This window comes from Lutra lutra, chromosome X (assembly GCF_902655055.1).
Source record: "Lutra lutra chromosome X, mLutLut1.2, whole genome shotgun sequence".
Taxonomy (NCBI): Eukaryota; Metazoa; Chordata; class Mammalia; order Carnivora; family Mustelidae; genus Lutra; species Lutra lutra.
In genome coordinates this window covers 17,002,004-17,029,634 of record NC_062296.1, presented here as the reverse complement: position 1 = coordinate 17,029,634, position 27,631 = coordinate 17,002,004, and the positions used below count along the sequence as shown (strand labels likewise).

Genomic DNA, 27,631 nt, shown 5'->3' with positions numbered 1-27,631 from the left:
ATTAGCTCTTTGCAAAACGTAGAACTTGGGGGAAATTTTTCAAATCTTAGCTTCTCCCACCCCCATGATCTCACCAGGAAAAAGTAGAATGAATTAGTACATTTTTCCTTTCTGCCAAAGAGGAGCTTAGCAAATCCTTGACGGCTGTTGCTTTTGATTTCAAGGTCTCTTTTCCATCCTCCAAGACGCAGAATCCCTGCCTTCAATGCCGCAGGGATTTCTTCTTTAAACACGGCATGTTTTTCTTGTCGGGTGTGTACTATTATTGTCTTAATTATTCCTGGAGTTTTGCCCATTAAATCAAAGACTGTCTCAGATGACAGAAATGATCGGACCCTTGCGCAAAGGAAGGCCACAGTGAAGGGGCATAGGGCGGCCTCCTTCTCTCCTCCGTGAGGGCCCTACGGTGTCAGTGTCACTGCCGTATGAATAAGCAGGGATCCCTCTCCTCAGTGGAGAGGATAAACTGACCGAGCACAGCGCGGTGAGAGGGGCAAGGAGACAGAAGACCCATCTCCTGGGTATAAGAACAGGAGTTCAAGTGGAGTCCCAGGCTAGACTTTAATCTGTCACTTGCTTTCACTATAAATATTATGATCATCAGTCTTTAACCTTACACTTTTAGCACTTTCCTTGAGCCTTCCCTAATTATGAAAAGGAGAGAAAAAAAAAAAAAACCCAAGGCAGATCAATGCCAACATGTCAAAGGTAATGTTGTTCAGGGAAGGTGAAGCGCATTTGGACAGTCGTTGCTTCATTTACACACACACACACACACACACACACACACACACAGTTTTTTTTTTTTTTAAAGCCCCAAAGTGACCGGCACCAAGGAGGTCCCGTATAAAAGCAGAGCTGTGCCAAGTGCGAATGACTTCACTTTGAGGATCTCGGCTACAGAAAGGGAAAACGCTCCTGGGGGCAAATAATGTCTTGCTGGGTAGAGGGAGGAGGAGGGAACAGGAAATTGAAGGGTGCTAAGGGGTGCTATCTTTGTTTCAAACGGAGATGTGTTTTCCAAACCGTGAAATACTTTGTTGCAATAGGGAAGGAGGAAAAGTCAATATTTCTAGCTGCCGCATTTACATTAAAGCTGTTAACACCCAGCTCCCCAGGACTCCCTGGCAGCTCTCCTTCTCATCCCGGAACCTAACCCAGAACCGTTTGCATTTAAAAAAAAAAAATGACTTAGTAAGCAGAATTTCTAGGACTGGTGGAAAATGTAATTTCTTTTTACTTCCTGTCTCCTAAAATAAGTCTTGGGTTTAAAATCAGGTGGGATTTTGTAGTCGTTAAGGAGTAGAGCGAGCCCCATCCAGCAGCATGGAATGGAGCTGGGGATGTGGCCCTAGTTTTCAGTTTTCGCATTTGCCCTAAACCCAGCGCTCAGCAACTTCCTTAGCTCAGGGTCCCCAGGGAATGTCTAGGCCAGAGGCAGACCCGAGTGGAGACAAGAGTGAGGTGGAGAGTGAGAATGAGGGCAAAAGAGGCAGAAAGAAGATTGGGGGGGAAAGAGAGAGAGAGAGAAAGGAAGGAAGGAAGGGAGGGAAGGAGGGAGGGAGGGAAGGAGAAAGGAAGGAAGAAAGGACGGAAGGAAGGAAGGAAGGAAGGAAGGGAAAGGAAAGGTAAGGTAAGGTAGGTAAAGGAAAGGAAAGGAAACCAAATTCTTCTCCTCCATTCCTGTCTTTTAGTTCAAACCATCCATCTGTGCCACTGGGTTACCAAAGTCACATTCTCAGGCTGCCCACTTATCCCCCCCACCCCCCGCCGTTGCCTCCTCCTGGTAGTCCCCTAAGTTCTGCTTTGAAAGCACAATTCTGAACACATTAATCCTTGGCACAAAAATCAAGGCCCTCTTCAGGCTGGCTCCAATCTGCCCCTGGGTTGTGCCCCCACCTTCCCGCCACACCTTCTTCGCACTTCCCGGTCAGGGATGTTTGTTCCTCCCATTTCCTCATCCCTCAAGGCCCAGCTCAAAGGCCACCTCCTCCTTGAAGCCTTCACACAAGACCTCATCAGAGTGGAGTGAACTGCCTCTGCCCTGGGCTGTCCCAGCACATTATTAAAGTTAGTTAATTCTGAGTGTCTTCTCAGCAGACAGCAAGCTCCTTGAGGCTGGGGCATGTCTGTCTATGGGTAGATTTTCAGCACTTTGCACAATTCTCACCATCTCTTGGTGTCTGATACATATACATATCGGTCAGTCAAATGCATACTCAAGAAGGGAAGAGAGGATGTGGAGGGAGCGAGAAGGGGTCCTGGGGTGATAAATCTTACGGCCACCGTCCTCAACCGCTGGTTGAGGTGGCCTTTGGTGCCCCGGGGCCTGACATCTGAAACACATCTCCTTTCATCATAGTGAGATTAGCTACTCAGGACAGGGAACCCAATCCTGAAATAGTATCATCATTGTTTTATGCTTTTCAAACTAAGTTTCAAGCTGGTCCTTGAAGGAAAGTGGAGTTTGGCTGGAATGGGGGCGGGGGAGACACCATGTGCTCAGAGGCCGGGAGTCAGAGTAGAACTGGACAGAGGCTATCTACGGGGGAATTAGGGGGAGACCGGCCTGGACAAATAGTGTCCATCCAATCTAGAATACATAGATTACAGGGGTGGGGGCGGTTGGCAAGTAGGCAGGGGAGTTTTGGCCTCAGTTGCCAGATGATGTGAAGGCTTTCAAAGACCTTGAGCAGGGGCATGATGTAATGAAAACAGTGTTTGCAACAAACAGATGGACTTGGCTTACACGGTAGCTCTACCGACTCTGAGCTGTGGCAAATTTACGGCGACTGCACAATCGGAACGGGCTCTTTTCCACACTGCACAGGAGTGAGTGTTCCTAGTAGGGGAGAGAAAGGTTGGGAAAATACCATCTTGTTGTGCACCAGGAGATGAGCTAGGCTTGAAAAAAACCCCTCCCGCTATTTATTTATCTATTTATGATTGGTGGGGGTGGGGTGGGGGGAGGAACTGAGGAGCAGAGGGAGAAGGACAGAGAAACTTAAAAAATTTTTATTTATCTTAGAGAGAGAGAGAGAGAGAGAGTGCATGGGTTGAGAGAAGCAGAGGGAGAAGGACGCTGAGTGCAGGGTCCCATGTGGGGCTCGATCCCATGTCCCTGAGATCATGAACTGAGATCAGGACCTGAGATCACAACCTGAGATCACGACCTATACGGAAACCAAGAGTCAGATGCTTAACTGACTGTGCCACCCAGGCGCCCCAGGGGAGAGAGAAATATCAGCAGACTCCAAGCTGAGCAGGGAGCCTGACACCGAGCTCAGTCTCATGATCTGGAGTCAGATGTTAAACCGAGTGCACTGCCCGGGGGCCCCTGAGCTCAGCTCTTTTTTTTTTCCCCAGCTGCTATTCTCAACCTCTCTCTTTCTCCCCTCTTCTCGCCACCCCCCACCCGCCACCACTTCCTCCCTCTCTCCCACGCTGCACGTGCACGCACCAACACACCCCCTCCAACTAGGACTTGACTTGGCCTTGAACATTAATCAATTTTTTGTTAAATCACTCATGCACATATGTTTTAAAACATCAGGCAGTATCAGGCAAGACAAGTCCATCGAAAGAATCCAGAAACTTACCATGTGCTGATTTGAAGGAGCAGCGGGACGGTCACAGACACCTTCTGGCCCAGGGATCACAGTTTTCGGGGGTGATGGCCAAGCTTCACACTGGAGCATGTTCATTTTCACAGGCTCCCTAAAAACACTGTCGTTAAATATTTTCAGGAAGTTAAAACACCGTGGATAGTGATGTGGGCAAATGAAATGCCCCCGGAGTTGCAGTCACCCAAGTATCAGGGCATCTGTAGACCTTAATTAAGTACATGTGACTATTAGAAGGGTGTGATTTCTCCACCCTAGTGGGGCAGAATTTTAGCAGATGAAATACGAAATGAAAATGAGAATGAATTTGTAGTTTGGGTTGTTTAAAAAAGGCAGATTTTTGCACAGATTATTTTATTTTGATTGCAGACTGTAAATCATTCCAGGGAGTTGGTGCGGGAAGGTCCCTGAGGCTGACTTTGGGTCACTTTGTCCCCAAGTCGACCCACCCTTCGTAGCCTGGAGGGCTGGGCTTCCTCTAGCCCCGAAAAACCTATCTCCCTCCCTCTATAGGACTCAGTCCTTCTCTCCCCACACTGGCTTTCTTTTAGTATTTTGTCATGTAAAAGCAGCTTAGAAAACAGACCAAATATTCTATGGGTATTAGTTGGAAAATAAACTTTTCTTTTAAAGATGTGTGTGTGTTTAAGTTGTGGACTTACAACTTAAAAGAATTCTTGATAGAAAGAAATAGGTATTTGGCCAAAAGTCAAAAATTTTGAAGTAACTTTAAGAGGTGAATAATTTACATTAGTATGGTGTTTATATAATAGGGTGTGTGAGACAAAGTTAAAATAACACTGAAAATAGCTTGGGCAATTTAAATATTCCCCCTCGTAACTGTAGAATATAAGTGCCTTCAAATGGTACTAGTTTCTAGACAGCTGGCGGGGATTTTTGTATGCTCCTTTACGTTTGAAAACTGGCTCAGAGCAAGTCCCTCTTCCTTGTTGGTTGGAGAACATCTACAAATGAACGCTGACAAAGACACAGGGATAAGGGCCAGTCTGGCCCTTCACCTCGGAAAACCTGTTTAGGAATACCTGTCCCCAGTCCTCGAACCTGCTCTTACCCAGCAAGCCCCTCAGCTCGTGCTAGTTAAACAGCCTGCCAGCTACTAGGATTTTACCCATCACCCTGCAGGTGAGTTACTGGAACGTCACCTACAGCCAAGTCAGGTGGTTGTGAATTGGACGAGAGTCAAGCCAAAACATGGAAATAGGAAGTGATGGGAAGAATCCTGTTACTATTAATATGTAAATCAATGAGCAAAGCTCCCTGCCCTTGATTTTGAAGCTGGACAATAGTTTGAAGCTGGATAATAATCACACACACACACACACACACACACACACACACACACACACGTGACTCATTCCCCCACCTCCCCACCCCGCTTCTGAATGACATTAGAAGATTGTTCACTTCCTCTGAATTATACCATGTTACAAGATTGTTATCACCAACATAGGTAACACTGGAAACAGCATTACAATTTCTACCCAGTATCGTCATTTCTATTATTCAATTTACCTTTGATGCTTTTTTTTTCCTTTGGGTTTAACTGTCTTCATCAATGTCCTCTTCTAAAAACAGATGGGAGCTTCCTCTGGAATGCTTTCCACCAGTCAGTGCGTCCATCCTGTAACTTGCAACTCGTGGGACTTCTTTTCCCTGGAGAAGGAAAATACAACTTGCCGAGGCAAGGATACAGCTGCGACATATTGTGTATTTTTCCGCCCAGTCTATGTCCTGACATTCATTACATTTACATAAATTGGTTGAAGAATGTTGTACTGGCGGTTTGCCAGTGCGATGGTCCCCAGTGGTCCCCGCCTCCTGGTATTCCCACCTGTGTGTCATCCCCTCCAGGCTGGAGCTGGAGACGTGCTTCTAGCAAGTAGCATATGGCAGAAGGGATGAGGTATCACCTCTGAGACTGAATTACAGCAAGCCTGTGGCATCTAGTTTGGGCTCTTTCCCATCCCTTCCCTTCCCTGCTTTGACCTCCCCTTCCCTTCCCTCCCTTCGCCTTCCTTTCCCCTTCCTTTCTCTTCCTCTCCCCTTCATTCCCTTCTTCCCTGTCCTCTCTTTCTATCATCACGACCATCACCATCATCATGAGCGAGGTGATCACCTCTGTCTTCCGTATCATGAGACCATTCAGACAGGCAGCCTATGGAGAGGCCAACAGAGAGGAGCTGAGCTTGGAAGTGGATTCTCCCATCCCAGTCACGAGTGCAGCTGCACCGAGGGCTTGACCACGAGGCGAGCATCCTGAGTCCTGAGCCAGAAAATCCCCAGCTCCGTCCTGCGGGATTCCTGACCCACAGATGCTGTGGCTGTGGTTTGAGGTGATTTGTTGTTCAGCAATAGATAACTAACACAGAAGGTCTTGTAATTGTATAACCAACATTAACTTTATAAGCCATAAACCTGACCCAATAATTCGTTTTCTTCTGAAAAAGTTGGAGAAAAATCACAAAACTGAAAGTCTCGCTCTCTCTCAAGTGCAACCCCTCTCTTTTCCCCTCTCCTCTCTTTCTCTATTTTTTTGGAAACAAACAACTATCATTACAATTTATTTTTTTGGTAAGTTTTATTTATTTTTGGTAATGTCTACACCCCAACGTGGGGCTCGAACTCACAACCCTGAGATCAGGAGTCACATGCTCTTCCAGCTGAGCTGGCCAGGCGCCCCTACCAATGCAATTTAAGTGGGATATCATAGAGACAAATCATAGGGATTGATACTAATTAGAATTAAAGTAGGTTTCTGTGAAAGCTTTCCCTTTGTAATAAACACTTGTTCCTTGATAATGTGTGCCTGTGCCGGTGTGTGTGTGTGTGTTTGAAGAGTGCTGGGCTTATTTTTAAAGCTTGACCAGGCTACCATTATTGGTGCATAGGTGGAGGGATGGGGGTACTTTCATGCATCTCCAAAATGTGCTACTGTTTTAAAATTAGGGATAAAAGACTTTTTGCCCTTAACATTTACATGTAATTTACACACTTGAAAAAAATCTGCTTTGCTATTTTCAGGTTATAGGAATAAAAATTTTAATGTTACTTTGAGTCTCCTTTTATGGATGAAAAATTTCATTATGGCTCTAATTTCTTTTTGGCGATTTTTAAAAAAGTATGTTAAAATAAATATAATATTTACCATTTTAACCCTTGTTTAAGTACAGACTATGGCTTTAATTTATTTTGAAGTTGTCTCTGCACCCAATGCGGGGCTTGAACTCCTGACCTGAGATCAAGAGAGTCAGATGCTCTCCCGACTGAGCCAACCGGGCGCCCCATGGCTCTAATTTTTAAATATTTGACAAGTGATCACCGTAACAATGGGTTTCAGACATTTCTGGCTTTCCCAGAGATGGAAAGAAAGATGAAAATGCTCATTTCTTTTGATGGCAATAAAACATTTCTTCTTATTAATACAGTTATGGTCAACACTATGTGGCAGATAAATTTATTTGACACTATGTGTCCATAATTCACCCAACTCAAAACATACTTTTTTGGGGGGGCAGTTACAACGGTTTTATCTTCCCATCTTTGGAATGGTTCCTATGCTTATGAGCCTCAGTAGCACACGGTCGGTCAACCTACCAAGTGCTATGTAAGACAAAGGCCAGACAAAACAGCAGACACGTAAGAGAGGGTCCCCCATGCTCCAGCAGCATGTGGCCAAGGGGAGAGGACCAAACACACGGCCGAAATGGTGAGGTGCATGCTGACTATGGAATAGTGTGTCCAAAAGAACAGGTGGGGGTATGCCTAGAATCTGAGAGGCGATGTCTAATCATACCGAGACGTTTACCCAGGCGAAAGATGATTCTCAACCACAATGTTGCTTTGCATGGGTGTTCTTGAGGTTTCCTTTGCCTTGAATGCCCTTCCCGTGCAACTTCACCTAACAAAATGCTCTGATTTAAGGCCCAAGTTCAAAGACTCCCAGTTCCATGATGACCAGTCTTGCCCCACCTTGACTTCTTTGTTGCACTGGGAGACAGAGCCCACCCAGTTCTGTCTCCTTTGACATATCTGCTTTTTTTCCTAACTGTGCCTTGAGTGTTGATTGTAAGGGAATTCGGCCGCAGTGGTCCGACCTGCCTGTGTGCATGTCACCCTCCAAGCCTGTATCTCCCAGGGAGGACCCCTTCCGATTTCTTGGGCTGATTCTTGGTCCCATCCATTGGGACGTTATTATCATCTACTAGACTGAACATGTCCAACCTGGACTCGTCTTTGCCCCTGGCTTTACCCTTACTCCAATTTCCTTACTTAAATCCAGAGCTTATCATGTCTTCTGAGCTTCTTAGGGCTCTAAATGGTGACCTTCTTTGATTCATTCCTTTTTCATAGTCAGACAGGTCTGGCTTTAGCTCAAGTCTTATGCCCTCCATGAAGCTTGCTCTCTCTGCTCTGGAGTCTTCCAGACTCCAAATTTGACAGTGCCTCCATGGCTCCTTCTCTAACCTCATCATTTGCTACCATTGGCTGCCCCCCATCCCCTTCCATCATATTGGACTAAACTACTTGTGATCCTTCTGATGGCCACAGCTCATATCGTCTACACAGGCTTTCTCTGGGCTAGAATAGCCTCAGTTCCCGAGGCTCCTTTACTTGCCTTCTCTAGATTACACTCTTGGCTTTGTTCACCAGTGCCTGCTCGGCATCTAACATAATGCCTGGAACACAGGGAAAGCTCAAGAAACATTTGTTGAATGAATAGACTGTTTTCAGGGCCCCCGTTCTGTTTTTCCTCAGGGAGGGACAGGAGTTTCTTTTCTTTCTTTTTTTTTTTTTAAAGGTTATTTATTTGAGAGAGCAAGAGAGTGAGAGAGAGAGAGAGAGAGAGAAGCAGAGGGAGAGGGACAAACAGAAAACAGACTCTGTGCTGAGCACAGAGCCCGACCCGGGGCTTGATCCCAAGGCCCCTGAGATCATAACCTGAGTGAAAATCGAGTCAGATGCTTAACTGACTGAGTGACCTAAGCACCCCAAGGGGGCAGGAGCTTTTAAAACAAGCTGTTTCTTCAACTACCCTGATTGCAATGGACTAGATGTTTGGGTCCCCCCCCCCAAATTCATATGTTGAAATCCTAATCCCCAGTGTGATGGCATTAAGAGGTGGGGCCCTTGGGAGGAGAGTAGGTTGTGAGAGTGGGGCCCTCATGCATGGGATTAGTGCCTTGTAAAAGGGACCCCAGAGAACTCTCTTGCTGTCTTTCTGCCAGGTGAGGACACAAGCAGAAGATAGCAATTTGCAACCCGGAAGAATGCGTTGCCAGAACTGGACCATACTGGCCCCTAATCTTGAATTTCTAGCCTCCAGAACCATGAGAAAGAAATGCCCCCCATTCCATAGTACTGTGTTAGAGCAGCCTGAACAGACTGAGACAGTGACTAAATTTCTACTCATCTGCTGAACGAGTATCATATCATGAACACTGGGTACAATACCACGCATATTGTGTATAGTATCATGTACGTTATACTAACACTGTCTGCTTCTTAATAGGGGTGTGCCCTTGGGCAAGTTTCTTTTGATCATTCTGTGCCTCAGTTTCCTTATTTGTATAATAGATCAGGGTTGTAGTGAAAATTACATGAGATGCTTCTACTACCTGGAATGTTCTCGAAGATCATCCCAGAGCTGCCTCCTTTTTCACATCAAGTCTCAGTTCAAATGAGTCCTCAGAGTTCCTGACCACTCTGACCCCTTCTCCGGTTTCCCTCCTATTACCTGGTTTCAAGTTTTTTCATGGCATTCATTATTATCTGAACATACTGTTTACTTATTTATTTATTAGCTGTGTGACCTCAATTTCTCTGAGGCTCAGTTTCTTTTTTTTTCCTTTTTTTAAAAAAATACTCTACTTATTTGACAGAGAGAGACAGTGAGAGAGGGAACACAAGCAGGGGGAGTGGGAGAGGGAAAGGCAGGCTTCCTGCTGAGCAGGGAACCCGACGTGGGTCTTGATCCCAGGATCCCAGGGTCCCAGGATCCCGACCCAGGCTGGAGGCAGATGCTTAATGACTGAGCCACCCAGGCGCCCCTAAGGTTCAGTTTCTATTCACTGTCATAGCTCAGTGCCTAGAATGGGACCTGAAATGTAGTACCTCTCAGTGAATACTTGTTGAATACATTTACTCACCTTTTCCCTTCCAAGGGTTTGAGAAAGCTAATGGATAGCCACACCTGGGTGAGAAATTGCTGATCACAAAAGTCAGGGAACAAAATTCCTTTCAAAGTGCTGTCCATCTGGGACTAAGTAGAAGATCCAGTCCTGGGCCTCAGGAGCTTACCATTTAGTCGGTGGCATGTGACTCGAGTGATACTTAGAACCGTTCGTGGTTTCTGAATCACTCATAGAATCTGTGTCTCCCATGGATGAAAAGTGGTACAGCCATTGATCAGACTAAGAAGAAGGTGTGAGGCTCAGGGCTAGGTTGGGAGGTACAGAGCGTAAGAGAAACGGGTCATGAAAGGAAGCTCAATCATCCTAGACGGAAGAGACTGGGCATTAACTTTTGTAAAGCCCTCAGAATGGTGTCTGGCCCCCAGTGAAAGTTATATATGTGTTTATCAAATAAAAATGCTGAACTGATATTTTTATGCCATCAAAACTTTATTTAAAAAAAGATATAAAAATATAAAACAGTTTTATTCATGAAATAACTGATAAGGGGGCTACCAACAAACTTATTTGTCTGATAATAGAAAATATTATATACTAATGTTAGAAAAAGCTCCCGAGGGATTCCACAAACCCGGGGATCACATGGACCCAATGAGATCATCCGAGCGAAGGGACCAGTCCTCAGAGAGATCCACAAAAGCAGACGGGTGCTGGCCCTCCTGAGCCTCTGCTTGGCCCTGTGGGGCCCGGACATGCTCTTCTTCGCCGAAGACGCAGGGTGGACAGTCGCAGTCGGGCCTTTGGCTGGACTGAGACAAGGTGAACACGTCATAGCTCGCCCCGCCCTGTTGGGCTGTAGTGACTGTCCCATTGGCTACTCTCACTGGGCAGGGTGGAGGGAGCCACGGGGACTGCCGGGGAGCAGTGCAGGACACAGGGATCACGTACTTAGAAGAAGTCCCCTTCGAAGCGTAGCGCAGCTCCGAGCTGTAAATAACCATGTCCAGGGAGACAGCCTTGGCCCGGATGCCGCACTCGGTGACACGGTAGGTGAACTGGTAGGCGTGTGGCTGAACGTGGTTGGCAGGGCAGCCCAGACCCAAGTGTAACTCATGGAAGTGCACATAGACGTCGTTATTCAGCATGAACGGGTGCACAGTGACCATGAACCAGTCTATGGAGCACAGCACGGTCATTGGACTTTGTGCAGCACAGGCCGGAAACACACAGGTAAGGAGGACCATCCATCCTATCAACTGGAGAGCCTTCATGCCTGGGGCGGATCCGGTAAGGACCCTCCGGAAACAGAAAGCTGGCTGGTGAGGATTTCTAGAGCACACAGAGACACAAAAGACACATCATCTTATCTCTCGTTAAAAGTTCAAACACGATCTTTTTTTTTTTTTTTTAAACAGAAGTATTTACAAAAGGTTAAGAGAGTGGGACTTAAGTGTTCTCTGAACAAAGGTGAGGTGATGGATGTGTTTATTTGATGAAAGAGAGAAAGAGAAAGAGAGAGAGAGCACACAAACAGGGGGAGGGGCACGCAGAGGGAGAAGCAGGCCCCCTACTGAGCAGGGATTCCGGATATGGCACTCAATCCCAGGCCCCTGAGATCATGACCTGAGCTGAACGTAGACGCTTAATTGACTGAGCCACCCAGGTGCCCCTCAATATCCTGTACTTTTATTTGTCAATTCTACCTCGATAAAACCGAAAACAAAACAGAGAAAAGGAAAACATTCTTGTGAGAGAGAACAGAATTCCAATTTCATTGTTGGAACTCGCGTGGTGACAGATGACCCCAGCGGCTTCTCTAAGTGGTTTCTCTAAGAGGTTTTATAGTGCTGTTTCAGTATAAAATGCATATCCTTCATATACCCAAGGAGAGTCGACCCTGGTCAGCAAAGGCATCCCTTTTTGTGCCGCCCCAGCAAAGAAAATGAAACTGTTTTCACGCCAAACATTAAGGTGACAGGAGATACAGTTTAATTCAAGCCGGTGGCACCAGACCCTTCCTTAAGGGCCCCCCGGCTCTTCTCATAAAGGCACCCCCCTCCCTATTGCCTTGTGTGGATGAGTGACGAACATAATTAAATCAAAGCCAGAGAAGAAAATGTGGTTTATTCCTGACAACCACATTTTGAAATCTCCCCAAGGGGCTCACTTCAAATAAGCAAACAGATACTCCATCAACCATTGAGGTAAGAGACCCAGAAATTCATGGTAAGAGACCCAGAAATTCCCTGATACGTCAATCAGGGCACCTTGTAAAATTGTGAAACCGCAGAAGCAAAAAATACTGCTTTTTAATTTTACGTTTTCCCATTAATGTTATACATGAAAACAATTCAAGAGTTCCAGATTTAAGAAAGCGAGTCGTAGGTTTGTACCTCACACACCGATTGGTGAGGTAGCTCCTAACATCTTCTTTGTGGCCATGGTTTGCCCCTCCCCGAGTCATATGCTTTGCTTTATAGTTTTCTTTTATGTTCACTAGTTTTTTTTTTTTTTTAATGTCTTTTCTTTTTCAATGGAAAGCTCTGTGGCCACTTCCTAGCCCTATTGCCTTTTACCTCCTAAAGAGTGGCAGGGAAGATGGGGAGAAAAACGAGCCAGGCTCAGGACAGACATCGAAAACCCGGTATCAGAAGGAGGTGACAAATGACCCAAGAAGGAAGGAAGAAGAATATCATCAAATATTGTCCAACTCCGCTTTCGTTTTAAAAGTGAAAATGACATAAATCAAATAGAAACGTGCCTAAACTTCCGAAGGTAATGGATATGCCCCAGTGTGGGGTCTGTCTTTTGTACTAAAATGCATCCCAAGACATTTCTGTCCAGTGGCAAAAAGGCAGCTCTTTCTCTCCCTTTAATAGGGAGGAACTTGCTGCATCTTTGCTGGAAACCATGGCATAAGGGACTCACTAGAAAAGTGCAGTGGCCCCCATGAAAGGCTTTGTTTCTAAGTCAGGCACTTAGATCTGATGGGTACGGATCTCACCTCCCTATCTCTCTCAGGAATGGCTCTTCATTCTCTTCTGGGGCTGTTGGGTATAGAGATAAGTCTAAGGTGTCTACCTGCCTCCTTCCTTCCCTCTTTCTTCCCCTCTTGGTTCTGGTGTCTCTCCTGGGACTGCCTTTTTGTCTTGAGTAAAGCAGAAAATGGAAGCTGCAGCAAGGAAACAGAGAAGCAGACCCCCTTGCCCCTCCAAAAAACAAAACAAACAAAAGAGTAGCGACAACAACAACAAAACGCAAGTCAACTGCGTTGCCAGCGGGTCTTGGAGAATGACTTAAAGGGACATAAACAAACCGCTTGCTCTGGAATGAGGCCCGATACTTGCTGACATCATCACTCCATCACCAGCGTGCTCTCCACTCTGGTCCCGGTCCCTCGGAGCCCACCCGGCCCTGAGCATGTTCTAGGAGTGGCTTTCCCGCCCTCTGTCGCCTTTTCTCTGCCCTTAATATCATCTCATAACCAAGACCTATTTGCCCTGAACAAAAACCTCCCCCTTTAAGGAGTTCCTGGAACAGGCCGAAGAAACAATCCTTCTCTTCCATTTTGGTTATCCCAACCCAAAACTGAGAACCAAGTTCAAGGCTGGGTTCTTGTGCGGGGGAAGCTCAGCCTGCCCTTCCTCCAGCATCTTCCCTTTTCCCACCCCCTTTCACTCCTCCCCCCCATGCATAATCCAAAGAGGGTTATAAAAAGCCCAGGAGTCTCTGAGAAACAAGACCACTGTCCCCCAAGCAAACATTTGAGACACTTCACTCTCTGCACTGAATCAGTCTTGAAGAGAGGGATTTAGTAACCTCGCTGAGCTTGGGGGTGCATTTAGCACAAATCTTCAAACTCAGGTCCGTCTCCCTGTTCTCTGATTTTTCACAGGTAGGAGCAGAGGGCCACGCGAGGGGAGCAGTCCGCGGAGACACCTCTGTGTGCAACAGCACGCCTTTGTGCTCGGAGGAAACTTAAAAGCAAAGTCAGGGGGACCACATGTGAGACTGTGCGTCTAGGAGAGGGAGGAGTGGGGGGACCAGGAGGAGAGCAGAATGTACTTGCTAATGAGCTTGCTAAGCCCAGCTCCGTGTCACACTTCAGGAGTCATTCTGTTTTGTTGAGGACAGGTCATCAGCACTGGGCACCATTCCCCTTCCTGCTGCCCAGCATTCCCAGGCCAGGGTATATGGCGTGTGTGTGCGTGGGGGTGGTGGTGGTGATAAGTCATTCCCAACACTGTGAGAAATCATCAGGTCAGCTGGCTTTTCTAACTTCTAGCTGAGGCGTGGTGGCAGAGTGGGACCAGACAGGCGAGGGACAGGGGGGCTCTGCTCAGTGGCGGAAGAGGAAGAAGCCCAAGGGGCTACAGATGGGAAGGCTGTGAATGTGTGTTTTGGAGGAGGGGTGCCAAATGGAAGGTACTTTTTGCCATCCTTGGGGCTGTGGACAGAATCCCTTTTAAAGTCTCCAGAAATCTTCAGAGCTAAGGGGAGCTGAGGCCAAGGAAGAAATAAATGCAGAGAAGGGTGTGCTCACCTTGGGACCACTGTCCAGCTTCTTGAGGAGGAGGAGGAGGAGGAAGGGGACGAGGAGAAAGAGGAAGAGGAGGAAGAGGAGGAGAACAGAGGAGGAGGCTGGGCATTGAGAAAGCAAGTCTCTGGGTCTGTATTACCATAGCCCCATTTTGACTTGATTGCAAATTAGCCCCACGACATTCCAGAAGCAATGAGTTTCAGCGTTGGGATATTGGTACAAGCCGTCCTGAACTGAGCTCTAGAGGCCCGCAGACCCAAGGCTGCTAATGGCACCTGGATGCAAAATGTTTGCTTACCCTGCAGCGACAGAGCACAGTAGCTTTTCTGTTTCTCTACATGTGGTCTATGAATATATCTTTTCCATTAGTTCCTTTGACAGAGTTTTCCTCCTTGCCTTCTTATTTGTCAAGAACTCCCTAATAAGCCTGATTATTAAAAAATCTTATTCATTCATTCATTCATTCATTCATCTTTTACATTTTAAAAAATCATGAACTGTTACACTTTGGGAACTATTTCGTGTCTTACAAGAAAGAGATTGGATATTGGCATAAACACAGAGCATTTCTAATCTTGGGAAGAAAAGACCCTTTTTAAAAGAGACATAAGCTGCAGACCAAATTAGTTTTGTGCTGTTTCTGTTTGGTGAGAGCAGACAGGATTTTTTTTTTCCTTCCCATCTCCTCTGATGTTGTTAGAGACACATATGAACCCTTTGCATGGGGACTGGGGAGGGGAATTAGCTAAACATTTCCACATCTGGTTTTGGAACGGTTTCGAAAAAGAACTCCACTCCATAGGCCCCTGGAAGCTTTTGGGGTCGACAGTTATTTATTTTTAAAATTCAGCATAGTTATCAATTGTATATTGTTTTCCCAGAATCTTGTTGTCAAAACAAAAGGAAACAGAGGGGAAAAGGAAACTCCAAAGCAGTATGCAATTATCTCAGGGAAATAGAACTGTCAGGCTTTTGATTTGCAGCAAAGTTGGTTCGCTCTGTTGCAGCTGATGCGAAGAAAAATGAATGTGAGTTGGAGCAAAGATCCTTTCACAAAACAAGAAACAGAAAAAAGGCTCCTAACACTTTGTGAACTCTGTAGTTCAGAAATTCAAATTGTCACTCACTGCGTCCTGCTGGCCTCCTCCAGGTTTGGGAGGCATTTAAAATGGAAGTTCTTTTGATAAAGCCCCATTTTAAAGAATTCCTTGGTTCACTGCTCTCAAAGAAAGTGAGAACTGTGATTATATTAATGACGTCGAAGGTCCATTAAAGGGAGTTTGAAAGTTAAATAACTGCTTTTGGTGGAATTTACAGGAATTCGAAAGAACTTGGGTCTGGTTCAGCTTGCCTGCCTCGCGAAATTCTTCATCATCGTGCGTGGAAGAAGAATTATGAAGTGCTACTGCTTAACAATGCCCACTTTCTCAACAGAGGAAAACACCTTGCCTCAACCCTAGAAAAGGCTTCATTAAAATTAAATGAAAAGGTAGTCATTAAAAAAAGGGTTTTCTGATTCTAAGAGTAACTGCAGAAAAATGGATAGATGCAGAAAAGAAAACACTTCTGAATCTTTAAAGTAACCATTATTAAATTTTTGGTTTATACATTTCTGGATTTTTGGGATACACACACACACACACACACACACACACACACTTATATGTATAAAATATATTTAATATGTATTTAATATATATTTAAATAATACATTTAATATATAATTAATATATTTAATATATTTAATATATATTTATATATAACAAATATATTTTATATATATTTATGTTATAGATGATAGACATTTTATATGTATACATATAATATGTATACATATACATATATGTATATACATATATGTATACATATAAAATCCAAAAAGCCAAGGCTTTTTGAAAGCTGTTTTTAATTTTTGATATTGAATTTGAAAGCAATCAAAGCATTATTTTTGTTTGGGCCGTCTGGTTTTGTTCTTATAATCTGTTAAGCTATCAAGCATAGTTTAAAAGTCATGGTTCATCTCACAAATTTTCGCACAAATAAAGGTTGCAAAATAAACAAGAGCCCAAGCTCCGTGTAAGAGAAGTTTTCGTTGGGTCACAACTTTGGTTACTAAAAGGTGCGTGGTCTGATGTGAAGTGAAACCATCACGAGGCTACACAACAAGGGTAAACCCTACCCTGACGGAACAGAGGTACTTCCAAATAAATACAGAAAGCCATACTTCAGTGGAAGTTGCAAATATCAGGTCATGGGAACTCCTTCCCCGTCGTTCAGAGAAGCTGATTTAGTGTGATTTTAAAGCTGAACGAAGGGATGGATTTCATAATCTCCCTAAAATGTAAGGAAAATCCCCAAGGCATGCCTGTGATTCAGTTTATGTTTTAATTTAATAATTTATTTGAGTTTGATTTTTTTTCAGAAAACTACACCCTTTGCCACAAAGCCCCAGAGTCCCTTCTCGCTTTAAAAGACAAGGTGAGTTTGTGTCTGTGCTGAGCACCCCCCCCCCCCACGGCAAGGGCAACGTGGCTGTATTTTAACCCACTAGCCATCTCTGGGGGGCTCTGCCCAGACCAGATAAAGGCCTATTCGCCCGCGATGATTTCCTGATGTTAATGACGGAAGGCAGGGATCGCATCAGATGCTCCTTCAAGGGCTTCGCCACCCTCTTTGATACACCTGTGTCAATAAATGAGGGCTCTAGATGGCTTCCAGAAATGGCCAGTCGAATTCCTCTCTCCCTTTCAAAGCTGGGATTTTTGGGTACAGGCTTTCTTAAAGCGAGGTGCACATATACGGCCCTAGTGGAAGGATGGCTTAAGTCCAAATCAAACCGCAGTTGACTTTATAGGCTGTTGGGCTGATTTTTAACTGACTTGACCCAATATGCACCTTTCCCAAACCCAGAGCCTCCTTATGCATATGTCCCACCCAGAACGTGGCTACTTGGTGCACGTGTGCACATCCTGACTGAGGCCATTCATGATCCCTTGGCTTCTGAGTGGGAGAAAAGATTTAGAAAGGGTTCCTTTGATAGGGAGGCTGGTGACTATTGTCACCCTCCAATTTTGGAGGCATGCTGTATGTTAGGGTAGGTAAAGATGCATTGCTCTGGGCCCGGGACAGCGCAGGAAGAGCAAATCATGCACGTGCGTGCTTGCGCACACACACAGATGGATGGACAGACAGACACATGAAGGAGAAAGGAAAGTCCAAATCTGTTCCTGCCTTTGCCCTGATGCCTCCTGTTTTTCTCTGTTCCTTAGTCCTTGGACTGTAGATTCCTTAAGGAACTGGGTCTTGGTCTACTACGTATCTGGTCAAACCTAAGTACTCAGTAAATATTTATTGTATGAAAGAATGAAGGAATCAATGAATGACCACCAGCCACTTGCCACCATGCTTCGTCATCAAGGGTCAAGGGTCAAGGTTTCTACTCACTGATGCCAAGGGCTTTACATCTGCTCAGCACAATGGTACTCACTGTCCTCTCAATGAGCTCCTGGCCAGCTGCTCCTGCTAAAGCCAGGATCTAATCACTAATCTCTAATCACCCCCAACCCTGGTCACTGTCTTCCTTCCTTCTGTCGAGCACCCAAACCACCAATATCAGCATGCCTGGGGTCAGCCGCAGATCCACAGGCTATCCCCATGCTGATGGTCTCGGGCAAGTACACTTGGTCCACCTCTAGAGAAAAGACAAAGTGCAACTGTCCTCTGGTCTGGCTCTACCTGGGAGCCAGGCATATATATATAGGTGTATATATATATATGTATATAGATACATATATATATGTGTGTGTGTGTGTGTGTGTGTGTGTGTGTGTATACCATATATGGTGTGTGTGTGTGTATATATATATACATACATACACGTATATAGAGAGATATCTTTCTCTCTCTCTCTCTCTCTCTATATATATATCCATATATGGGATATATAGATATATATATATATACGTATATAGAGAGATCTATCTATAGATAGAGAGATCTATAATGTTAAAATATGAAATACTGACCTATTATTTTAACAACAAAAAGAGGTCTCTTTTGTCCTGACAATCTATCATTCCCTTAACAAAGAATAAAGAACTCTTATGAAGTTTTTCTCAAGGGCCAAGACTTGAAATATATGTATATAATATATGCAAATATATTCATTATATAATATATAACCCTCCACCCTTGGTCACTGCCTTCTTCCCTTCTATATCTATTTAATATATATTATATAATATTATATATAATATATAAATATATTTATTATATAAAATTATAAATATAATTATATATTTCATGTAAATTTATATTTATATATAAATATATAATGTATATAATATATAAAATATATAAAATATAAATATACTATATATAAAATATAAAATAAATAGAAATTTATATAGATATATATAAACAGAATGGGGGTGGTGGTGGAGTTAGGGTCATGTCAGGAAGACTTTCCTGTTCTAAAAGTTGTCCACAACTGCATGGAGACAGCAGGTATGCAACTGAGTTTTCTTGGCTCCTCGTAGGCATTCAGGCAAAGGCTGGATGGGCACTGGTCAGGATGGCTGGAGAGGGCATTCCTATCCAGGGTGGGAGGCAGGGGGTTGGGTGGGGGCAGGGGATAGATTACAGGGTCTTGAAAGTTCTATCATAGGATGCTGCATGTATGTTCCCATGTGTGCGTTCATGATGCATTCAGAATCATGTATAATGTGCTCATAATTAGCACGTGTATCATAAACACAGGCATGGGAGAACACACACACACACACACACCCCATGCACGCGTAGGTTATGTATACAGGTCTTCTTTTGAAAGTGTCACAATGTCATTGATGCCCAAAGCGTCTACACCTGACACATAGAAGACCACGCAGTCCCGTCCGCCAGGGATGAGTCCCAGCCAGGTTTTTGTTGTCAGTGAGACTGGTGGTGATTAAAAGGGGAAGGTGCGAAGGGAGAAGGAGGGTGGGTAGTGACATCAAGGAAGCTACACTGAACGGGGCTCACCGCCCAGCTTTAAATGTCAGGGGATGGGGGGCGCTGACACAGCCTTTCTAAAAGCAGGATGATCTCTGAAAGCCCCTTATCAGGGGTGCTCTTTCCAAACTTCTGGCCCTGGATTCAAAAGGCTGGGGATCTGCTCCTTGGAACTTCCTTCGTGGAGGTCCTAGCACAGCTGTGCTCTCTCCTGTTATCTCCCTAGATCCTTACTGCTCTCCCATAAGGGTCCCCAAAGACAGGCATTGCATGTTAAAACTGTGCAAATGGAAGCCCAGAAGGGCAGAAAGCCTTGGCCAAGATCAAGGTTGGAGAAATGCACCCGGGCCTCGGGCCCTCCCAACAGCCTGCCTGGCTTGTCTCCCCGCTTTAATACCGTATACATGGCAGAGTTCTGCTGCAGTGTCTGATGGGGGCCCAGTAATTCAAGATACCGAGACACAAGCAACTCCCACTCAGCCAAGGTCGCTAAGCAAACCAAAGCCCCAAGGGCCTCTGGGAGCAACTTCTCACAGCTGGGGAAAAGGTGAGTGAAGCTCTAAGATGGCAAATGGCAGTGAGGGGCAAGGACCAAGCTTTCTAGAACCAGCCAAGATGCGCAAAAGACAAGCTTTCCAGAACCAGCCAAGATGCGCAAAAGACGAGAGGAAGGATGGAGTATGAACAGATGGGAGAGGGCAGACCCCGTTAGACCCCAGCAGAGCAGGGAGTCTGTGCTTCCCTGTCCCCTTCTCGCTTGATCAAGTTTTCTTTTCATTCCTGACTTACGGAACAAAGACGGAACCCGAGTCCATCCATTAGCCGGGGCCGTTCATCAGAGGCAGCTGCCTGACCGTAGAGAATAAAATTCCTTTGAAGAAGGAAGGAAGGAAATGAACATTTATTGAAGTTAGGAAACTTGCTAAAGACACAGAGCTTGTAAATGGCAAAGACAGGCTGGAAGCATCTGCCAAGCTCACGGAGCTTCCCTAGTTTTCTTTCTAGTATATTCCACCACTGGGAAAGTATAGATTGTTTATGGGGATCAGAGTCTAGGGTGATGGGAAGGTGGGAGAAATTAATAGCTTTTCAAGCAGGGGAAATGGAGGGGTGGGGGGCTGGGGAAGAAAGGCCATAAATGAGAGACAGAAATTCCAAGGCACTGGGAGAAGATCAGTCTAGATCACTGTTTATATTTTATCACTCCTTATATTTTAGACTTCTTGAGAACAAGCAGTCATTTCTGATTTCCATGTAACACATTTATTCCAGAAGCTGCACGCGTTACCCAGCACATAATGAACCTTCGGACACACTGTATATTCAGGCCTTCCCAATCTAGTTTGACAAGGGAAACATGTATGGCTTCTGTACAAAGCAACCAGATATGGCAACCCCAAGCTATGAAGAATGGCCTGCAGGCTCACCCAATAAATCTTTCTGAATGGAAAAAGGGTACCACGCATTCCCCAACTCTCACATTTGTTACAGAAAGTGGGGGATCACATAGTCCCAATTCCACGCTGAGGACAGAGACTGTGTCTTTTTCTAATTTCATCATGTCTTTAAAAAGAAGGTCGGGTTGTTTTTTTTTTTTTTTAACCAAGCCTGGATGTTTGGGAAGCTCCAGACAGGGCTCGGGTGAGTGCGTGGGGTAGGGGAACAGACAGCCAAATGTAGACTTGGCGGGGAATTTTACCTCAGAACCGTGTTCTACACAACTAGGGCTGGGTTGGGTTTTCACAAACATTTTCGTGTGCACTTAAAAAAAAAAAAAAGAAATAAAGTGGTAGGGCTGGGTGCTCTCTCTTCCTAGTCGAAGCCCTTAGCTGGAGACATTACAGAAAGGAATTGAGTTTATTTCCCTCCAATAATACCATCTGGCCCTCTCTCAGTCTCTGTATGAAGAATCTTACATTGTTTGAGCCATGCTCTGGCTCATAAGATGAGTGGGACAACTGTGGCACCCACCTGTTCCAAATCAAGACTGGGGTATTAAGATCGGCAGTGCTGACCCATTAGAAAGGCCCGGGGATTAGCATGTTCGCATCGGGACAATAACCGAAACAGGTGCTCATTCTGTGGGTGGCTCGGAGTCATTTTTCTGGCTGCCTAGAGGTAGAAGCTGAAATAGAATAAGTCCTCAAGGGCATGAACCCCCCGCCCCCCGCAGACAAGGGATGGGGAGATAAGGGAGACACTCCTTGTTCCTTGCTTCCTTGGAAAATGGAAAGAGAAACTCTTGGCACAAAAAGGCAGCTGCCTTGGCCCTTTGGTGGTTGTGCCACGGAACGAGGGGTGGGAGAGTATGAAGGATTAAAGAAGTATGAATGATTTGTCTCTGACAGAGGATATGGTCATTCAGGAAGGTGATGTGCCTGTAGATTTGGAATCTCTAAATAAGCAATACTTTTAAAATGGCCGCCTTGGGGCGCCTGGGTGGCTCAGTGGGTTAAAGCCTCTGCCTTCAGCTCGGGTCGTGGTCCCAGAGTCCTGGGATCGAGCCCCACATCGGGCTCTCTGCTCAGCGGGGAGCCTGCTTCCTCCTCCTCTCTCTCTACTTGTAATCTCTGTCAAATAAATAAAATCTTAAAATAAAATAAAATAAAATAAAATGGCCGCCTTATCATTATTTGTAAAATAAACTGATTTTCAGAGAGGAGGGCTTCTCTTTGGCCTCCCTTTTTGAGATTCTGTTTGTGAGAGATTGTAGACCTGGGTGGGGGGTATTTTTTGTTTTAAACCAAGTTTTAGGTAGCATTTATTACTCTAAATATGAGAATTTCTGGCTTTATTTCGCCTTCGTCTTAAGATTTCATGAACCCATAAGGGTGACTGGAAATCTGATGTTCATATATTCTGGTTCTTCTGTTTTGTTTTTAAGATTTTTATTTATTTATCTGACAGAGAGAGAGAGAGATCACAAGTAGACAGAGAGGCAGGCAGAGAGAGAGGGGGAAGCAGGCTCCCTGCTGAGCAGAGAGCCTGATGCAGGGCTCAATCCCAGGACCCTAGGATCATGACCTGAGCCGAAGACAGAGGCTTTAACCCACTGAGCCACCCAGGCGTCCCCATATTCTGATTCTTATTGCCCCTGTCTGGACACATCCTTGGGACTTCCAGGTTTGGCTAATTGGAACTGGGGCTCATAAGTGGCCTTGGTGAGGAGGTTATGGAGGAGATAATGACTTAATTCATCTTAGAGGGCACGAAGGGGTGAGGCTGTTATGGACAGAAAAGGGGTGAGTAAGAAGTCATTATTTGAAAGCAGTAAAGTCCTGGAGGGTTTATGGCAGGACAGTGCAGTAGGTAAGTGGCTTTGATGTGTCACAGAGACCTGAGTGAAACTATGTTCTGGTTTTACTAGCTGGGAACCCTTGGGCATGTTACTTTTTATTTTTTTAAAAGACTTTATTTATTTTTGTACCCATGCACACAAGAGAGAGAAAGAGCGAGTGCACACGAGCAGAGTGCGGGAGGAGGGCAGAGGGAGAAGCAGAGTCCCCCGCTGAGCAGAGAGCCCGATACGGGGCTCCATCCCAGGACCCGGAGATCATGACCTGAGTTGAAGGCAAAAATTTACCCCACTGAGCCACCCAGGAGGCCCAAATTTCTTCCTTCCTTCCTTCCTTCTTTCCCTCTTTCCTTCCTTCCTTCCTTAGAGAAAGCGAGAGTACGCACGAGCGGGGTGGGAGGGGCAGAGAGAGAGAGAGAATCTTAAGCAGGCTCCATGCCCAGCATGGAGCCCCACATGGGGCTTGATCTTGTGACCCCGAGATCCTGACCTGAGCTGAAACCAAATATCGGATGCTTAACTCACTGTGCCACCCAGGCGCCCTGAGGGCATGTTACTTTCTAAGCGTTGTCTTCCTCATTTGGAAAATGAGGATAGTAAAACTAATAGCCTTAATGCTTCATCGATTACAGAAGATCCTGGGTATAAAATGGCTCTGTAGAGTTCCTGACCCCTGAGCCCTCGATAAACAGGAGTTACTGTTGAAAATTATAATTGGTGCACGCAGAAACTCAAGTAAACCACACTGAAACAGACTTCACAGCACGTGGGAGCAGCTCCTAGTCTATTTTTGTGTGGATGTCTGCAAAACACTGAGTTTCTTGAAGGCCTTGGAGTTGGAGATATCCGGATCGAAGCTTCAACTGGGGCTCTGTCCCATCCTCGCTGTGTGACCTTGGGCAAGTCACTTGCCCCTCCTGGCCTCTGTTTCCTCATCTAAAGCAGGACCAGTCAGAATGGAGGACTGAGTGAGGTATGAGGAACGGCACGTACCGGGCCTGGCAGAGAGCGAGTGCCCGATAAATGGGAATTATAGAAGAGGCCTGTGCAGACAGCCTGGCTGCAGCCTACCCACGCCCCCCCCCCCGCCACCTCCCTCCGCCCCCTTGTTAGTCCCAACTAGAGTGCCATCAATCTGCCACTCTCCTTGGGGGTTGCCGGAAATTCCTGGCGCAGATGTCTCCTACGGGGATGGATTTTGGATATCCCTCCATCCACCCCTGTTACCACTGAATTATGGGGGGAGAGAAAAGGAGAGAAGAACCATTGAGAGGGCGAGGAGAAAACAAACGTCTTCTGTATACTCCTGCCCTGGCGAGCCCAGGCATATGCCTGAAATAGGTGTTCGGTAAACACTTGAGGAATGTATGTACAAATGAATGAAAGGGCAAGGTGGCAGGCAGGCATCCGGGAACAGACAGGGAGAGATGAGAATCATGGCAAACCCTCCCCGGCTTGGTCAGCACAACATCTCTGTCTCGGGGGCCTCCCCTGGCCCCGGGCCATGGTCAACCCCCAAATCCCTCCTTCCTTTTGCACAGGCTAGTGCGATAGCCCCTTTCAAGATCCCCAGACAGAAGCTCGAGGGTGGCTCGGGGCTCCCCACTTTGGGTCTAGAGCCCCTGAGGCTCCCTGCTGTGGGCGGAAAATAGCTTCATTCTAAGGTGGGTCTCAGCGAGCTCCTCAAGGGACCTCCTGATGTCATCCCTTCCATCATTAGGAGACTCCTTCCTGGTCCCGAGACCAGTGGCACCCGACTCCCGGGTCTTGGGACCAGGTCCAGCTGTGACTCATGTACCAATGAGTGGGGACAACTGTATGCACAGGTAGAACGACACAAGCATGGGACACTCCCGTGCAGACCGCAGAAAGGACTGAGGCCGAGGACGATGCTTTTTATGGGCACCATTTAAAACCTTATGTGCTGTGGTTTCTCAGCGCCTTTCATGAGCTCAATTTCTGTTCTGACATTTGTTTCAAATAAGGTTTCCTTCATTAAAATACCACTTAAGGACACACACGCAGAATAGGCATTTGGCTTTTCCTGGGTGTTAAATATTTTATTTGATGTGCTGATTTTCCAACCACATGGCTGGGGAAATTAATATACACTTAATTGCCTGTGTGACAACCTCTCAACACTGAAGCAGCCGAGATTTGGATCCTGAACCCTTAATTCTTTACCTCTTGTTCCCTGTGAGCTCCCAGCCTGGTTTTCACACCCAACCTCCAGCTACCCACAAATTCTACTGACGGCACATAAAAGCAGGCAAAAAATCTCCCCCCCCCAAAAAAAAGAAAGAAAGAAAAGAAAAAAGAAAGAAAGAAAGAATGAATGAATGAATCAATCAACAAGGAATTGGAAAAAGGGTGTGAGAATTCTGCCCTACACGATGCCATTAAAAGTAAAGAAAGTATTTTAAAACGACCCCTTAAGTCAGCCCTTTCCAACACATGGAGCTTCCGGATTGCTTCCAAATTCACACCACCTCTGGCTCTGTCTGAGGTTCTGGGGGTCTGACTCAGCGCACTGAGAGCCAGGGGTCTCTATAAGTTGCCCTTTTATTGTGAAAATAAAAAACACTGGAGAAACCCGGGGCTGGCTTCCAAGGTGGGCAGTTCTAGCTCAGGGGTCGGTGGATGAGCCCCAGGGAGTGTGTGGAGGGGACCCCAGGGTGGGGGTAAATTTGGACCCTAATGGCAGCTGGCAGGACAGCTGGCGGAGAGCAGCCGCAGAAGGGGACGGCTTCCATGGAGGGCAGAACTGAAAATCAGACTTCTGTACAGAATTATTCAAACTGACCTGAGTGGAGGTGGAATTCTATCCTTTGGTATAGGGTTTGACATTAGATGCCTGAGGAGTGGGGGAGTGAGCCAGGGCCACAAAGAAGGACCTTGGCCTTCTTCTGGAGTCACATCATTACTGGGGGGATCTCAGGACCCAAAGGTGGCAAGTCTCATGTGACCTTCCCCTCAATGCAATGTTTTGATGGAACTTAGCAGCGAGACTATACTGCCAACAGGGCTCTCATTTAAAGTTAAAATGTCCTTTCATAACCGTTGGAAAGGAGGTCTGTATACAGAGAGTATCTAGGATTTGCCCATTCCTGTAAAAAAAAAAAAAAAATCCTTCCTGACTGTAAATCCTGTGCTCTGTAAATAATTTTTGGGTCCAAGAAGACCAACAACTGGCATTTTCATATCCCTCTGCCCCCTGCTTCTGGCATTTTCCTACCCCACTGCCCTCTCCCCCGCCCCAGCCCACAGCCATGGGAGGGGGCAAAGGCATCTGCAGGCCGAGGACATGACAAACAGATCCAACACACATATTTATTTAGTAAACAAGCTCATCATCTTCTAAATTTTAAAATTCGCCAGCACAGGCTTCATTTGCAAACATGCACAGCACTCCCCTTAAAGTGATTTGGTAATTGTAGCAAGATGAGAGCAACGTCCCTGCCCAGGTGCAAAGGGAGCCTTGAGCTGAGCCACCCAAGGGAGAGGGGGAGAGGGGTCAGGGAAGGAGACAGACTCCCGCAGCCAGGCCCTGTTTTTCTGGCAGCATCCAAGGTCATCATGTCACTTTCTCCTCCTCCTCCTCCTCCTGTCTCCCCCAACACCCCCCCTTCTTGCTAACATTTATGGAGGACTTAGAGATAGAGAAGGCCAAGCACTTGTGTTAGAGGAAGGGACTGACGCCCCGGGGAGTTTACAGGACTTGGGCCGGTGGGGCACACCCGGGCAAGTGAGCAGGGTTGAGGCCAGGCAAGATGACGCCACCGCTGGCTCTCTCCCTACAGAAGCCATGAAGAAGGCTTGTCTCCTGAAGCCTCGCCTTGTGGGTCCTGTAAAGCCCTCCATTCTCCCGGACAATTTCCTGAAGAGCGGGCCCAGGCAGAGAACAGAAAGTGGCCCAGGGCAAGGGGTGGTGCCGGCCAGAAGCTACCCCTAGATCTTTCTCTCGCTTCATTCACATGCTCCTTCTGAAGGCCTCCATCAAGGTTTTGGGGGCCATTGGGTTATCTAGAGGCCTGTCGGGCTTTCCCGTGGCAGGCAGGGTGGGGAGGCCACGGGCATTCAAATCAGCCTGGCTGTTCTCCCCTTCTCCCTTCTTAACCTCCAAGCTAGGAGAAAAGGGCAAGTTTCAGGCAGGATAAAGCGCCGGCCAACATATTTCTTGTTTTAAAGAACTGATAACGTGTTTTTTTTTTTTTTTTCCTTGCTTAGGAAAATGTCGTTGAGTCCAGAAAAGCCCAAGGTATACGGGCCTTGTGCCTGTCTTTTTGGTTTTGTTTTTGTTTGTTTTTTGGGGTTTTTTTTTTTTGCAGAGAACTTTGAATAAGGTTCATGCACTAAAAGTACGCACACAGGAAAGCAGAGTCTAACCCCCTCGCATAGATCGGCCTTGAGTGGGATTCGAAGAGGCCCTCCCAGGGCTAGCTGTGTTGCCGCAAACCCCTCTCATTTGCTCAGTGAGGGAAGAGGGGGCCCGGGGACTATCCTCAAGGACAAAGAAAGCTTGGGCTGGAGGAAGTGAGGAGAAACTTGGGATGAATTTAATCAAGAACAGCAGAAAGCAGAAGAGCAGCTTGAGAAGTTGACTTAGTGTCGGGGGCGGCTGTTGGGGGGGGCAGGGAGAAAAGCAAATTCAAGCAAGGCAGGCCAGGCATGGAGGCGTGGGGACAAGAGAGGGTTGAGCAACAGCTCTGTGACTTGGGGACTGACCGTGGAGCTCAGCCAACAGGGACCTTATTTCTCCTAAGGGACTAGGGCATGGGGGGAGCCTAGGTGGCCTGGGGCTGAATCATGGGATATTGAGAAGAAAAGGCAAGCTTCTGTGTTAAAGGCTAAACAGGTTGGACTTGTCCCTGAAATGTACTGACGTGTAACATCAGCAACCCTCCCTCTCCCCCCGCCCCAGCCCTCTGGTTGGAAGAGCGCGTGTTTCCTTACTGGCTGGTGGGGAGGGCTCCCATGTGAGTGACAGGTAATGGAAAATCTGCACAGGCATGAAGGACATCATTTGGGC

At 46.2% G+C, this 27,631-nt stretch overlaps 1 protein-coding gene across 1 annotated transcript in view; it reads right to left on the bottom strand.

The window, feature by feature from the left end:
- Positions 1–10,328: 10,328 nt before the first annotated feature.
- The window catches only part of PLAC1 (placenta enriched 1), a 180,723-nt gene continuing 163,420 nt past the window's right edge, over positions 10,329–27,631 (bottom strand). Inside the window, exon 2 of the mRNA XM_047715792.1 lies at positions 10,329–11,104. Coding sequence (XP_047571748.1) covers positions 10,414–11,046 — 633 coding nt within the window. The 5' untranslated portion in view covers positions 11,047–11,104 and the 3' untranslated portion in view covers positions 10,329–10,413. The remainder of the gene's footprint in view (positions 11,105–27,631) is intronic.